This window comes from Sus scrofa, chromosome 7 (assembly GCF_000003025.6).
Source record: "Sus scrofa isolate TJ Tabasco breed Duroc chromosome 7, Sscrofa11.1, whole genome shotgun sequence".
NCBI lineage: Eukaryota > Metazoa > Chordata > Mammalia > Artiodactyla > Suidae > Sus > Sus scrofa.
Window position 1 is genome coordinate 114,610,603 of NC_010449.5, and position 15,567 is coordinate 114,626,169.

The 15,567-nt window shown below is 46.4% G+C and overlaps 1 protein-coding gene across 2 annotated transcripts in view; it reads right to left on the reverse strand.

Moving 5' to 3' along the window:
* BTBD7 (BTB domain containing 7) overlaps positions 6,887–15,567 on the reverse strand; it is an 89,568-nt gene continuing 80,887 nt past the window's right edge. Inside the window, exons 10-11 of one of the 2 annotated variants that reach the window (XM_013989219.2) lie at positions 14,999–15,442; positions 6,887–12,157 (exon numbers count right to left, since the gene is read on the reverse strand). In XM_013989219.2, coding sequence (XP_013844673.1) covers positions 11,342–12,157; positions 14,999–15,442 — 1,260 coding nt within the window. In that variant the 3' untranslated portion in view covers positions 6,887–11,341. The remainder of the gene's footprint in view (positions 12,158–14,998; positions 15,443–15,567) is intronic. The other variant, XM_013989220.2, reaches the window with a different exon arrangement.

Genomic DNA, 15,567 nt, shown 5'->3' on the forward strand with positions numbered 1-15,567 from the left:
ACCTTGAAGCGGCTGCCAGATGCAAGCCTTGGTCTGAGGGGCATCCAGCATCTGGCACCAGTCCAAAGGCATACTTGCATCTCACTTGTGCCCCCGCAGCCCTGGGCCTTAGGCCTGTGTGTGCTCCATACTTAGAACCGCAGAGCCGCTGGATTGGAAGGGACTGGAGAGGTCACCCAGCCTCCCCTCCTGGGGCAAGGCCCCTCCCTCAGGATCCTCACGGCAGCCGTGCTGGTCTTGGCCACCTGGCTTCCGTGCCTCCCCTTTCCTGCCAGGTGACCTGGGCGGGGGTGGGGTGGGGTGGGGGGGTTGTTCTGTAGTCTCTCAGGACTAGGCAGGTTCAGTCTGGTTTAGGCAACCAGAAGATGAGCTGGGAAGCCGTGGGTAAGTCAGACACCCCTTTACTGGCTTCACAAGGCGCTGGGGAACCTCCGTCTGCCTTTTACACCAGGACAGAACAGAGCCGGCCATTCGCCAAAAGGTTATTTACAGAAGGGTGTCGCCGTCACTCTAGGCCATGCACGTGTGTTACTGTCATTCACGCAGCTGCTGTGCCACCCCTGCCCGGAACGTGGCAGCTACTCGGGAAGAGCCCGAGTTTCTCCACCTCGGGGCCTTGGCCTCTCCCCTCTCGCAGCTGCCGGCATCAATGCTGTGAGCACTGGGGACCAGACGAGGAGGAAGCCACACTCTGGAAGGCAGAGAGGAGAGGAAAATCAGCCTTTGGTGATTCAGGCAGTAGTCTTGCCTGGAGCTTGTGTGGCGCGTAGACTTGTCCACAGCAGAGGACACCCCGGCGGCTCCGCAGCGTCCGCCTCTGAGAACCAGTGACGGGGCGCTCGCCACCCCCCAGGGCGCTCCTTCCCTAGTCGCCGCTCTGGGCGTCTTTCGGGTGGAAAAGGGCTGGACGCTTCTGGACGTCTCCCCTGGCCTTCCACCCAAATCTCTGCTCTGGGCTTCTCCCAGGGATTCCCTGGCAGGAGGCGGGCGTTCCTGGTGCCCCCCAGCCCCTGCTTTAGCTTCGCCTCAACTCCCCCCCAACCTGGAGACTCCTGCCTGGGTTTTCCTCAGCATCGTTCCCCCCCGTGTGGGGCCCGTGCCCTGGCCTGCTCTGTGTCTTCCCGCTTCACTGCCCCGTCTCCTGGCTCCCCTCTCTTGCCTCTGCCTCAGGCCTCAAGGCTTCCGGGTGCAGCTGAGCTGTGGTTGAATGAGCCAAATTGAAAACCATCTCTCCTCTCTCTCTCTCTATAAAATATATTTTATTTATATATTAATGATATATTAATATATCATATAACCATATAGGCTATATAATCGTATATATATCTATATTTTATATAATCATGTACTATATTATGTATAGTATATACAATATTCATATTTCCTATAAAATAAATTGATTCACTTGAGTATTGAGGCTGGGAAATCCCATGACCTGCCATCTGCAAGCTGGACACCCAGGAAGGACAGTGGGGTGGTTCCAGTCCAGGCTGGAAGGTCCAGGGGAGATCAGATGAGAGCATCAGTCCAGGTCCCAGAGAAGACCGGGGTCTGAGCTCAGACAGGCACGGTGAGTTCTCCCTCGGCTTTTTTGTTCCATGCACGCCCTCAGCAGCTTTACTAACGCCCAGGGCACTGGGCCATCTGCTTTCCTCAGGCTGCAGATACGCATGTTAATCTCCCTCAGAAACACTCTGGCAGACACACCAGGGATCATGTTTAACCAAATTTCTGGGCATTCCATGTCCCGGTCAGGTTGCCACAGAAAATTACCCATCACAACCAACCCAGTTATTGGTCCTGTTCCACCCTAGCTGCACTTGTGGACTAAGGGCAGCCGCCTCGGGTCTGGAGGGGGCAGCCACCGGCTGCTCTCACATTCTCTCGGGCCCCAGGTGCCACTCAGATGGCTTCCGATGTCAGAGGCCAGCTGAGGCCCAGGGCGGTGGGGTGACCGTGTGGGCGTCACGGCACCCTGCCTGCTCCCTCAGGAGGCGGGCAGCGGCTGGCAGGCCTGGCACTGGGAATGAAACGGCAGCCCCTGTGGTTGGCAGGTCTGAGAGCCAGGATGCACCTTCCCCGCGGGCGTCTTCACACAGCTGCAGACTCAGCCGCAGGTCCCCCCAGCTTTAGCTCTCGGGCCACTTTGGGGTCAGCTGCAACTGACTGAGGCTCTCCAGCTCCTCTGGCCTGGCCTCCCCCCACACCCCCTGGCCTCTTAATTATGGATGGAGAGACGCGGTGGTGTGGCTAATATCCAAACTGTGACTTCCCTTTGTAAAGCACTTAGCCCTGTCAGCCAGGATACATTTGTGAGTTGGTTTGCTTGGTACATGTGCCCCCCACTAAGGTTTCAAACGGGGAGCCCTTCAGGGGACAAGGGAAAACGTCAGTGTCAGTGGCAGGAATGGAAGCACAAGTAGCTGCAGACAGTCCCCAGGATGACAGCCAGGCTGGATCTGAGAGGACCACAGAGAGGCTAAGCCAAGGCCTCAGGGTATGTACGAAAGGAGTGACAGGGTGACAGTCCCAAGGTTGAGAGTAGGACAGCCAGGTGGTGGGAGCTGCAGAGGTGCTGGGATGTGACAGAGGGAGGCCGTCACACAGGGCCCATCCTGACCCTCAGGTGTGCTCAGGAGAGGCCTGCAGGGTGGGGAGGAGGGCAGGGCCTCAGCCGAGGGGAGCGCAGGAGAGGAAGAGCCACTGGGCAGGTGGTGGCCGTGGTGGAGGAAGGGTGGGGAACAGGGATGGGGGCGGAGGAGGGGCTGGACAGCTGACCACAGCACTGCAAAGACAAGGGCCCGGCAGCGCCAGGGGAGGGGGGCGCAAGTGGGAAGTGGGGACACTTGGGCCTCTCAGGCCACCCACACCTGGACCAACCAGAGTGCTCAGAGGTGTGGGTGGATCTGTTGGAACGTGGAGAAATGAAAAGATACTTTTAGTGCAGTCACAGAGGTGGGGAGGTCTTTGGTACACCTGATGGAAGGTTCCAGAAATGGAGGATGTTTACACAGGTGAGGGATTTCAGGGGACTGCAAAAGGCAATGGCCACCCACAGACACAGCAGGCGTGCAGGGTGTTGAGGAAATTCTTTACTAGAGAACGGGAAGAAGATGACTCTGGATGCCTTCAGAGTTAGGAGGCAAAATACAATAGTCCATAATCACAGCTCCCTCAGTGAACTGCCTTATGGCATTTAAGGAGGAGGACTCCAGCCCCAGGTGGCACCTCAGTGACAGTTCCCACGAGACCAAGCCCCTCTGGGACACAAGCCCTTCCTACCCCAGGGTTTCTGGCCTTGGCTTCCCCGCCCCCTCTCCCAAGCTCAGCCTCCATCCAGCAGTGGTGGATGCCAGCCTTGTGTCTCCCAATTTAGAGACAAGTGACCCTAGTCCCCAAGCCCAAGGGTCAGCATGATATGGGCTCACTCTGGGAGGACTTTGGAGGAGGGTGTCTTCCCCCTGATGTCTGAGTCTGTGGGGTGAGCCCCGGGGTTTTTAGAGACCAAATAAAAAAGGGACCACAGGCAAGAGATGTGCAGACAAGGGACGTGTCTGTGGGTCATCGAAGTCAAGGCCAAGGTGAGGCCCATGATCCCAATGTGATTGTCAGTGTCAAGTGTAAAGCATGTTTGGAGTGGCGACAGTTAGTACAGGCTTAGGGAAAACGCCCTCCCATCCTGAATAAGGAAGCAGGTGGAGGCAGGAGGCCAGGAGGGTCTGGGGAGCCTGAGGGTCCCTTCCGGGAAAGCATCCTGTTACGGTCAATTGTACAAATGACTAAATGTGGTTCTGTACATCAGAGGTGGTAAATTCTGGTAACAAAGGACTGGGACCTTCACAGGTGTCCCCTAGAGGATTCTAAGGCAACCTCCTCCTACTGCTGAATGACTTCCGAGGCCTGGAAGAAGTAGCTGTGATGTGGAAGTCTTTTAAGAGCACGTTATGCTGAGCTGGCCTCCTCTTTCGTGGAAGCAGGGTGGGTGGTAACATTCCCCCCCCCGCCCCCGGCCAGGGTGCACCTGAGCATGCGCCCCCACCTGGCTTCTCTCTCCCACCAAACTGCTCTTGCCAACCTCACTCACCTTCTCCTTGGGGCTGGCCCAAAGCATCTTTTGGGTCTGACTTTCCAAAATCTCTGTGCAGCAGCCACTGAGTTAACTTCTGGGGAGGGGTGGAATTGATCCTTCATCTCTTAACCTTTAACTTCAAAAAGGAATACACGCCTGTAACTTAACATTCAGCCATTACAGAAAGTCTGCGATTAAGTGCCCCGCCCTGATTACCAGCCCTGCTCCAGACACAGCCCTGAAGACATCCTCATAGGTCTTTGCAGACATTCTGATGAATATACAAGTTGATTATGTAGCTCCTTCTTCTCGTCTTCTCCCTGTTTTGTATTTCATTTTTTACTTTATAAATTCCTTCCTTTTTTGAACAGCCCCTACCTGGCTTTCTGAGTACCACACTGGTTTTCTCTCCACCGGGTAGGCTGTCTTTGGCCAGCAATTCCCTCAAGTTGAACTGTAAAGTGCAGAGCTGCTCGAAGTTCATTCCTGGGCCCTCTTTTCATCTTTAAACTTTCCTCCTAAGTTACATGGAATTACCAAGCGAACACGACCAACATTAAGCTCCTGTCTTTCCCTGGATCTGACCCCTGCCCTCTCCCGCGCCCCAGCAACCACCACGTCCTGTAGGTATTACGCCCTAACCGTATTCAGAATTGCTTCTCTCTTCTCTGCTAGCTATTCGAGCTCTCCCTGGCTGCGCCAGGCCCCTGCCTGGTTTCCTCATGCGCTCTCCTCCTCTTCAGTCCAATGACAGGGAACATGCACATCTGCCTACATTTACGCCTCTGGAGCAGCTTCCTGTTGGGATCCACCTGCCTCCCAGCTCACACTGGTTTCCCCAGGGCTTAGGCCTTCCTGCCTCAGGGTCTGCCTCATCCTGGAAGCCCCTCAGGGAAACCCACTCCTCCACGGCCCCCAACTCTTCTTCACCTACTTGGAAGCCTTCCCAATTCCAGGACCCATTAGCCCCCCCCCCCAGTCTTACCTCTGTAATTATTCAATGTCTTTTCTCCCTTGAGACCCTCAAATTCTTATGGGTAGTACTGTGACTGTCTTGTCCATTACCCCTAGCAGGGTCTGGCAGCTAGAAGTTGCTTACTTAATCGGGAGTTCTCTTGCGGTGCAGCAGGTTAAGGTCTGGTATGGCCGCTGCGGCAGCTCGAGTCATTGCTATGGCACAAGTCCAGTCCCTAGCCCAGGAACTTCCATGTGCCATGGGAGCGGCCAAAAAAAAAAAAAAAAATTGCTTATTGGATGAATGAATGTTTGAACAAATGAATGCCACCCTGTGATTCACAGAGAATTAAATAAAACAGTATCTACTCCATTGACTACAGGAATAAAGTAATATACTGCTCTGCACTGGATCCAGCATGTTTCTCCTCCCATTCAGTCCTGGGCCAAATCAAGCCAGCCTGCCCCACGGCTACAGTCAACCTCGATGGCTATATGCACTGTTCTACCTCTCCAGCTACGTTTAAGTTTCTGAGAATAGGTATCCTATCTGCTTTGTCTGCTGCTCCATATTCCCAAACTGTGGGAAGAGTGGACTCAGGAAATATTCCTTAATGCACCAAAGAGAGCTAAGGCCTAAAGGGTCTGGGGAAGCTGGCCCAGATTCATTGTTCCAGAGGAATCTTTAAGAACAGAAGTGCAAGTTGACGTATTCATTTTTTCCTGTTTTAGATTTTTAAGAAGTTCATCAGCAGAAAACTGAGGCTTTATCTTGACACTCTGCAGTTGAACCTAAGATGGTCACAAATATAAGAGAATTGCCATAGTGAGGCACAAAGGGTGAAATGCTAGGATGGAACTCTTTTTTTTGTTTGTTTTGTTTTTGTCTTTTTGCCTTTTCTAGGGCCTCTCCCGCAGCATATGGAGGTTCCCAGGCTTGGGGTCGAATTGGAACTGTTGCTGCCAGCCTAACCAGAGCCATAGCAATGTGGGATCCAAGCTGCATCTGCAAGCTACACCACAGCTCTCAGCAACACCGGATCCTTAACCCACTGAGCAAGGCCAGGGACGGAACCCGCAACCTCATGGTTCCTAGTCGGATTCGTTAACCACTGTGCCATGATGGGAACTCCTAAAGTAAAACTTTCAAATAGTGTTTTTTTAACAGTTGCACTTGCAACACATGGAAGGTCTCAGGCCAGGGGTTGAAATTGGAGCTGCAGCTATAGCCCACACCACAGCTACACTGGATCCTTACCCTAGCAAGCAAGGATAAGGATTGAACCTGCATCCTCACAGATACAATGTCAGGTGCTCCTGAGCCACAACAGCAACTCCTAAATAGTGATTTTTAAAAATGGAAATTGGAAAACTTTCTACTCTGTGTGTTTTTTCAGAAAACTAGACTCTAGATCATGACTCTGTTTCCCTTTCAAATGGAAAAACATTAATGTCTCTGAACCTGAATCTAAGCCAGGCGTCTGACCTGGAGGCCCATGAATGCTGGCGTTATGTCTGGGTCTCACTGGTGGCCCTGCCGGGTACTGACTCCTTCCAGGCGCTGGGTCCATGTGGACGGAATGCTGAACTTCCTCTGGGAAACTCCTGTGCAAGTGACTTTTTGCTTAAATTGTAAAATACAATCTCTCAGTCATGCCTCAGTGAAATCATTAAAAATTCTGAACGTGATTCAAATGAAAACACGGTATTTCCAAGAAATCCATAACACCTAAAAACTGAAATCCTAGAGTCAGAAGTTCACCTAGAAACATCCCCTTCTACCCTAGAGGTGGTGACAAAATTGCTTCTAGAACCGAGGACTGTGTGCTACCTGCTAAAACAGACTGTATTCAACTCAGTGGGTTCTATCCAAGCCATTTATTTGAAACGCCAACTATTATGTAGGATAAAGTCAGTGTTACATGCTTATCAGTAACAGTAGAAAAATAGAACCAGTGAAAACCTTTGTACAACTGTAATGATACTCAAAAGAGAAATGTATCGTTTTACAATGCTTCACACAGACGAATTCAAGTTTGGAGGTACCTAAATAAAAATACTATATATTTCTTTAAAAAACACTATGTACAATTGAAGCGTAAACAAGTTTTACAAAGTACTGGTTATGCAGGTTGTAGAAAACACTTGCATAGGACATGAAATCAGTTTAAGAAAATTTCTGAGCCTTTAGCATTGAAGGCACTTGACTTTATACCAGTAACAGCACAACCACAAGAAATGCAGTGTTGTAGAAGATACCACCTCTCTGAAGTACAGACGTAGGACATAAACAGCAAGCAGAGTTCAGGAATCTTTATCTTTCAGCCACCCCACCTAAGAGCAGATTTCCGTCCCACCTGCCCATGGAACCCAGATACAGTCACGTGCAGGTACACGATGATGCTTCCAGAGCTCATCTCATCTCTTAGAACCCACGTAAACACACAAACACAAGAGGTTATTTTCAAGACACACTTGCAAGTAATCTTTCCATAAAAACGGCCACAGCATTATAATATTCAGAATATGGACGATTGACTCTTGGTCAGAGGGTTTTCTAGAGGAAAAAAAAAAATCAAAAGACCTGCCAGTACAATTACATAACAGCTACTGCAACCTATAGGACAAAAAGTCAACTTAACATTTCATAAAATATTGTTCATACAACAGTGTTAATGGAAAATAGCAAAATATCTTTTAGTGTTTGATGGTTAACTCTTTTAGTAAGGTTATCTATAATGAAGTTTGAAAGTAAATTCCTTAGGAGACAAAGTAAACCAGTGCAGAACGGGGAATAGCACCCATCACTGCTGCTTTATGAGTAGCTTTCAACAGTAAGTTGAAAGTCAACCAAATAACTAAAAAAAAAAAAAATCAAACATTTCCCTTTGAGTTCAGTCCTAAGATTAAGAATGTAAATAAGTGCCTTAGAGTTTGCAAAACAAGTATCTTACAAGTATTTCACAAAACACATTTTCCCCTAAAATGTGGACTATGAATTATGAAAATACATATTTTGCTGAGAAGTTACTAAGAAGTGTTCATCCTTCGCCTCTAGAGACTGAGCCCTGGGGTCCTCTCTGCCCCACTGCTGATGCTGCACGTTCTGTTTTCCCTCCGTCACCACATCAATCCAAATGGACAAGTACTACCTACTGCTACTAGAACTTGAACAAGTCCAAAGAAAACCCAAGAAAGAACAATTTTTTTAAGGAAGCAAGACCAAAAGTTAGGTAAAGTTTCAGAGAGAGTGCAACAAAAAAACCTCAAATATAAAGAACTCATTTAAAATCCTTAAAATCTACCTGGTGACCAAAATGTCAGGAGAGCTGAGGTCTGGGGAGTGCCTAGGAAAAGCTAGAGGGGCATGTGAGAAAGGGCATGTCTGGTACACAGAAAATTCAAACAACTATTTTTCAAGAATAGTTTGCCTTTCATGCTGTTATCTTTTTTCCTTAGGAGTCACAGGTGCCTAACATAATTATTCATCAAAATCACAAAAGTAAAACAAAAATATAAGAAAAAGACCACAGCATCTTGAAGAAACGTGGATCTTCTCCTTCCGCTCCAGGATCTAACTGGAATTCTCCAGCCTCAACATGGTGGGCACCAAAGGCGGCGATTGTCTAACGGCCTGATTGTCTGTGGCCTCAAGAGGAGATCTGGTACGCTAAGATTTTGGATTTGGTTCTCCGTGAAATTTCTACACCAAGTAAAATGTGAGGTCCTGTGGCCTAAATTTTATAGTATACATTTTTTTTTTTTTCTGAGAGCAATCTTACTCAGACTTCACATTTTATCCTAGTACAGCACTGAAAGATTTTAATGCTTAGTAAGCACTGAAAAAGACTGAACAGATGGGTTCAAAAGCCAGAGGCACATAGCTATTCAACCTACCCTACTGACCATACTTTACAAGATACATTAAAAGTCCACTAGCACCTATCCTAACACAAAAACCACATCTGTTTACCTTCTGCAGGTCACAGCAGTCCACAATCCCATAGCACGTTTCTCTCTATACATATAGTTTAGCCAGGTACGCTACTAAATTATTAAAAGTAAACTTCATAAATTAAATAAAATTATGAACAGTGGCCACTTCTTTTATATTTTAGGGCTATGATAGTTAATAAATTTTCAGAAAACTGCATGTGTGGCATCAATAGCTCTTGCCTAATTAAAAAAAAAAAAAAAAGGTGGGAGATGAGAAAGATTTCCCCTCACCAATTAGCTCTACTCACTCTTATTTGCAGACCAGCACAGCAGTCTGAATTCAGAAGTGAAATTTAAAACTAAATCATGTCAACACATATAAAATACACTTTAAGTAATATGATGGAATTAACACTTTTTGTTTATGAAGAGAAACAGACTGAGATTGGTTTCAAAAGACATTGTCATCTATTACAAAGAGTCAAACCTCCTAAAAATGAGAACAGAGTCCTATGTTTTTCATCTTCAAAAAAAGGAGCCTCAAAGGCGGTGATGCGTAGCCGACCTCACAGCAGCCTGGTGTTGACTCTGGGAGGCCTGGAGCTGGTGTGCAGCTTGGCCGACCTCGAGGGCTGCACAGGCAGCAGCTAACTAGCCAAGCAGCAGAGCGGGTGGCAGCGGTTTGCCGGTGTAGACAGATAAACTGATGTGTTCCCCTCTTGAGACTATCTACTGTTAGGATTTTTTTAAATGTCAGATTATTCCTGAGTGTATATCCACAGGGTAAATTAGGAAAAGATTGTAACGGGAGAAATCAGAGTTGTTGACACCCAATAGAAACCTATTTACTTAAAAGTGCATGTAATTCATTTATATGGTAGCTTGTAAAGGCTCCCTAGCCCTGCATAGTTTTAGAGTGAGTGTGAGTGATTCATAGTCTTATATATATATTTATACATACACAGAAAAGAGGCTCCCAAACATCCTTCATGTGGGGGACGGTTCAGAGAGTCTCTTTCCTTCTAAGTGCTACGGCTGTATGTGTATGTGTAAAAATACAAAGTGAATGCTCGATAATGTTGAAGTGATTTAAAAACTCAAATACTAATATATTTACATTGAAGAGTAAGAAAAAAACAGTCCTTAGCTCACACATTGCCCTTCCAAGGGAGAGGATCTTAAAAGATCCCATGTGCTCAGTGGTTCAGTAAAATCCCAAACCAGCATCCCCAGTGGAGTTCAAGTAGGACATGTAGTGTTTCACTGAAAGAAAAAAAAAAAGTCTTTTTCTTTTTTGGTGACAAAGCATTATGAATTATACAACAATTTTTTTAAAGAACACCAAAATTCAGACACACTTTGAAAAACACTTAAAAGAGAATATATGCTCATAAACAACAAATGACATCCGTAAGACTGAAGCCCTTTTGCTTTTTTTTTTTTTCTCCCCCACAGACAGCAAGACGACTGAAGGCAGCAAGCAGTCACATCCCCCCTCAGCTGGAGAGTCGACGATGTGCAGAGCCAGGGATCCTGATCCCGTAGTGCAAGCTTAAGATACTTCGCTGTTTCCACTGCTTTAGGATTCCAAGGAGGCTGATCTCTTCAGAACCTCAACTAGTGAAACTCTAATCCACATTACCAGAATTTGCAGGGATTCTAACAGCGTCTGCACTGTGAACAAAGCAATAGCTTTAGCCTGGACACAAAAGGTTTTCTCCTTCCTGTTCTTTCTTGAACCAGGAAACTTCAGGATCCTGATTGGACCCCCACTGGAGGAATGAAGACCAGCTCCCAAGACTTATTTAAAAAGTATGACATCAAATTTATGGAGACTGAGCAGGAAGATTTCTGAACTAAAACAATTACTGAAAAGAGAGGAGCATTTTGATGTGCTGTTCTTTGGAATTTCTATAATTAAAAAATAAACACAGAACTATTTCATAAGAAAATACATCTTAGTGTGCAATCCAATGCACGTGGAAATTGGTAGATGAAAGGTAAAATGCAAAAAGTATGAAAATACAGTCCTTTAAATGTGGCAATAAAGTTTAACATACTGATATAAAACCAATACAGATAAAATAAAGGTACAAGTGCAAAAAAATTCCATCATGTGTAAAGAGAAAAAAAAGTGCCAGCTTGCTTGCTCTTAAAAATGCTTCCCCATACAACTGTTCAAACACAAAATAGACAGATGCAGCATTCAAAATAACCCTCTTAGCATGCCATGTCTAATAAACATGTATATACAAAAACTAGAATCAAATAATGTGAAACCGAGTTATCAGCTGGCATCAATAAACTGGTCTCTAAGTTGTTGGGTTACATCAAAAAATGGGATGCTTCACATCTCAGGCACAGACGACTTGGAGGTTGCTCTCAGAGGGCAGACTTTTTGTAGAGGAAGTCTGGCTTGCTCGGTGACCTCCTTCCTCTGCTTATTGAATCTTCCCTTTCCAAATCCGTATTTCGCTGAGCTCCATGGCCCAGGGACTCACTGTCTGCTAGTCTTCTACCAGATCTCTCTTCTGGAGCTTCAGAGCTACATGCAGAATGTGAAGGTCTGTTAGGGGTCAGCCCAAAGGTCAAGTCAGTTTCCACTGCTGTTCGTCCCCTGACATGGGCTGGACCATTGCCGGCATTTTCTGGGGCTGCCAAAGCAAAGTCTGAACGCTGTGGAGGCTGCTCAACGACATCGAGGTGTATTGGCTCATTCTTTTGTTTGTGTAGATGCCCGTCAGGGGAAAGTGGATATTCTCTCCTAGCTTCTTCCTGCTTTTTAGGAGAGGTCTGGCCAGGTAGGTAGGCTGACTTTAAGCCACTTGGTGATGCCTTATTGTGGCTATACAAATCAGGACCAAAATATCCACCTTGAGAAGGGGAAGGGGTGCATCTGCCAGGAGCAGGAGTAGACGGTCTGCAAGCAGCATTTGAGAAGTCATAGAAATCCGGATATTCCTGCTGATTTTCTTGAGCATCTGTTTTTTGCTCTAGGGTATGTTTCTTTCGAGATGTGTGTGTATGCCTCTGTGGAATACACGAGAGATGCTGGGGAGGCCCTGGTCCTACTTCAGAAACTGATTGGCTTAATTCTGTATCTACAGCAAGTTCTGGGAGCCTCCTGTCCTTCAGTGACAGTGTGGACACACCCATGGCAATATCTGGCATTAGATCATTTAGCACAGGCTGTGTACACTGCAAATAGAAACGAAACAGGGGTAGGGTTAAAAGCAAAAGGCCCACAAGTCCCTAATTTTTTTTTGTCTTTTTTTAGGGCCGCTCCTGCGGCATATGGAGGTTCCCAGGCTAGGGGTCTGATCGGAGGTGCAGCTGCCGGACTACGCCACAGCCACAGCAACACGGGATCCGAGCCGTGTCTGCGACCTACACCACAGCTCACAGCAACGCCAGATCCTTAACCCACAGAGCGAGGCCAGGGATTGAACCCGCAACCTCTTGGTTCCTAGCTGGATTCGTTAACCACTGAGCCATGACAGGAACTCCCAAGTCCCTCTTTTGAAAATGATGTTCACTGATTTTGCTTCTTCATTATAAAAATAACACATACTTATTTTTAAACATGATAAAAATATAGAAAACTATAAGGCAACCCCCCCACAAAAGCCTAACTTTCCTGACTGAGTAACCACTGTTTTTAGCATCCTGAGGGTAGCTCTCTTACCTTTGATATGTTGTACACATACTACTTTTCATAAAACTTAGTGTATAAATAATGCTGCCACTTTTCCTTGAGATTACTATTTAAATTACTGCATACTGTTCCAGTGTCTTTTTTGGGGTGGGGGGCGTAGCATACAGTGGCTTGATGTCGGATATCAGTTCCTAGATCAGGGACCGAACCCAAGCTGCAGTGGGGAAAGCACCGAGTCCTAACCACTGGACCACTGGGAAACTCCCCGATTCCACTGTATTGATGAGGAATGCCTTCTTTTTAATAAAAAATTTTTTTCAGCCATACCCAAAGCATGTGAACGTTCCCAGGCCAAGGTCTGAACCCAGCCCACAGCACCAGATCTTTAACCTACTGTACCACAAGAGAACTCTGTGATGCATGACTTCTTAACCATTCTTCCAATTTTTCATTACTATAATCAACACTGTAATGAAAGGTGGGAGGGATGGCCTAGGGGTTTGGGACTGGCACATACACACTATTGTATATGAAATGGATAGTCAATGAGGACCTGTCATATAGCCCAGAGAACTCTACCCAATGTTCGGTAATAATGTACATGGGAAAATAATCTGGAAAAAAAAGGGGATACATATATGGTATAGATGTATATAACGGAAACCAGAAATTATCACAACATTGTAAATCAACTACAATTCAGTAAAACTTAAAAAAGAGTGTAATGAACATACAGATAAGTTACCTCTGAAGGGACATTTATTTATTTATTTACATCCTTTTCAGGGTTGCACCTGCAGCATAAGGAAGTTCCCACGTTAGGGGATGAATTGGAGCTGCAGCTGCCCAACCTATACCACAGCTCACAGCAAAGCAAGTTCCTTAACCCACTGAACGAGGCCAGGGTTTGAATCTACATCCTCATGGACACTAATCGGGTTTGTAACCTGCTAAGCCACAACAGGAACTCTGAGTTTTACTTAATATATAAAGTAGTAGAACTTCTATAGCTGTAGAACTAAGGGCCAGGCCAATAAGATGGGAATTTGGTTTATCCAACACTATCAACCTCTGTTGTTTCATCTTTTGGGGGGGTTGAGGGGGACAGCAGGGCAAGTTGGCAGAAGGATATAAGGTGAGGCAGGATCAGAATTCAACCCAAGGTATATACTAGTCCACAGATTCCATCTTTTAATGAAGATTCCTGACCTAATATATATATCTTTTGTTTTTCTCTATTTTTTCCTTTTGACGGCTGCACCTGTGGCATATGGAAGTTCCCTGGCCAGGGGTTGAATCAGAGTTGCAGCTGAGGCCTACACCACAGCCACGGCAACACCAGATCCTTAATCCACGGAGTGAGGCCATGGATCAAACACATATCCTCACAGAGATAGCGTCAGGTCCTTAACCTGCTGATTCACAATAGGAATGTTTTTCTCATACTGACTGCACTGATAGCGTGTGACTAAGCAAAGAAACCTTAAAAATCATTACTGTTTTTTAAAAATACATAAAACAGGAGTTACGTTGTGGCACAGCAGAAACAACTCTGACTAGGAACCATGAGATTGGGGTTTGATCCCTGGCCTCCCTTAGTAGGTTAAGGATCCTGCGCTGCCATGAGCTGTGGTGTAGGTTGAAGATGCAGCTCAGATCTGGGGTTGCTGTGGCTGTGACAGCAACAACTCCGGCTGGACCCCTAGCCTGGGAACCTCCATATGCCGCAGGTGCGGCCCTAAAAAGACAAAAAAGACAAAAGACAAAAAAAAAAAAAAATATATATATATATATATATATATATATATATATAAAACAGAAATTCAACCTCTAATGTAGGGCAAAATCAAACAAAGAATTCTTGCTTCGTTTACTAGCTACTAGCTCTAGCAACTGCGATTCCCAATCAAATGAGTGCTCTGATGGAATAGCCTGCTAGAGGCAGAGACAGGCAGGAGGATTAATTTTCTGCCCATTTTATGAATGGGCAGTCTTCTGCCACATTGTTCCTGATGGCATACTCAGCTCTAAGGAGCTTCCTCTTCTTGCTCCGTCAAAGCCTCTGGCAGAATGGTAGGCTCTACAGCAGAGAAGTCAGGGACAGACCCTAGACACATGCTGAATAGCACACTATGAAAGTGATAATACTGTTTGTACTGCTCAGTAACCCCACCATGTACACCTCGTCTCTCTTCTCTGTCCCTTCTCATCCACCTAGACTCTCTTTTTCTCTCCCTTTTCCAAACCCCTTAAGTCTATGCTTTCATCTTGTCAGTAGCACTTCTGGGCAATGCTGAATTCCGGAGGGCTTCTGGAGTCAAGGAAATCATTTTTAATAGTCCATAAATTTTAATTTTAGGTAAGTTACGGAGGTGCTAACTTACCACTTGTTTCTCAGATGCTATTGCTGTTGAGGTGGCGGCAGCGGCAGCAGCTACCGTCTGTCTCCCCAGTGCTGTGGTGTTGGTACAATCAGGTGCTGCAGCTTTAACACCTGGCAAATAGACTGGAGGGGCGCCAGCTTTAGGAGCCGTTCTGGAGTGAAACAGTGAATGATTACAGGGATAAGAAAATGAACGAGAAGGATGCTGACTGGGGGGTCTTTGTTTCCAGCCTGCTTTGAGCTGGTTATGGATGGGGGTAGCTGGGGGGTGGTATGGAGGTGGTGGAGGGGGCAAGGGTGGATGGAAGGCCACAAAGGAGTCCAGATCTGTAAACATGGTTTCTGCAGTGGGGGTACTGTTAACTCGACATCTCCCAGACTGTCTCACGGTCATGAGTGGACTTTCATCACCGAAACGTTCATCAGGAAAGAACTTGTGAGGATTCTAAGAAAGAATGGGGGGAAAAAAAGTTAGGATATTTATTACCAGATTTCCTACACAGAAATGTACAGGCTGAGAGGGTTAAGTGAGTACGTAAAGATGCTATATATTCAGCAATAGTAAAAGGC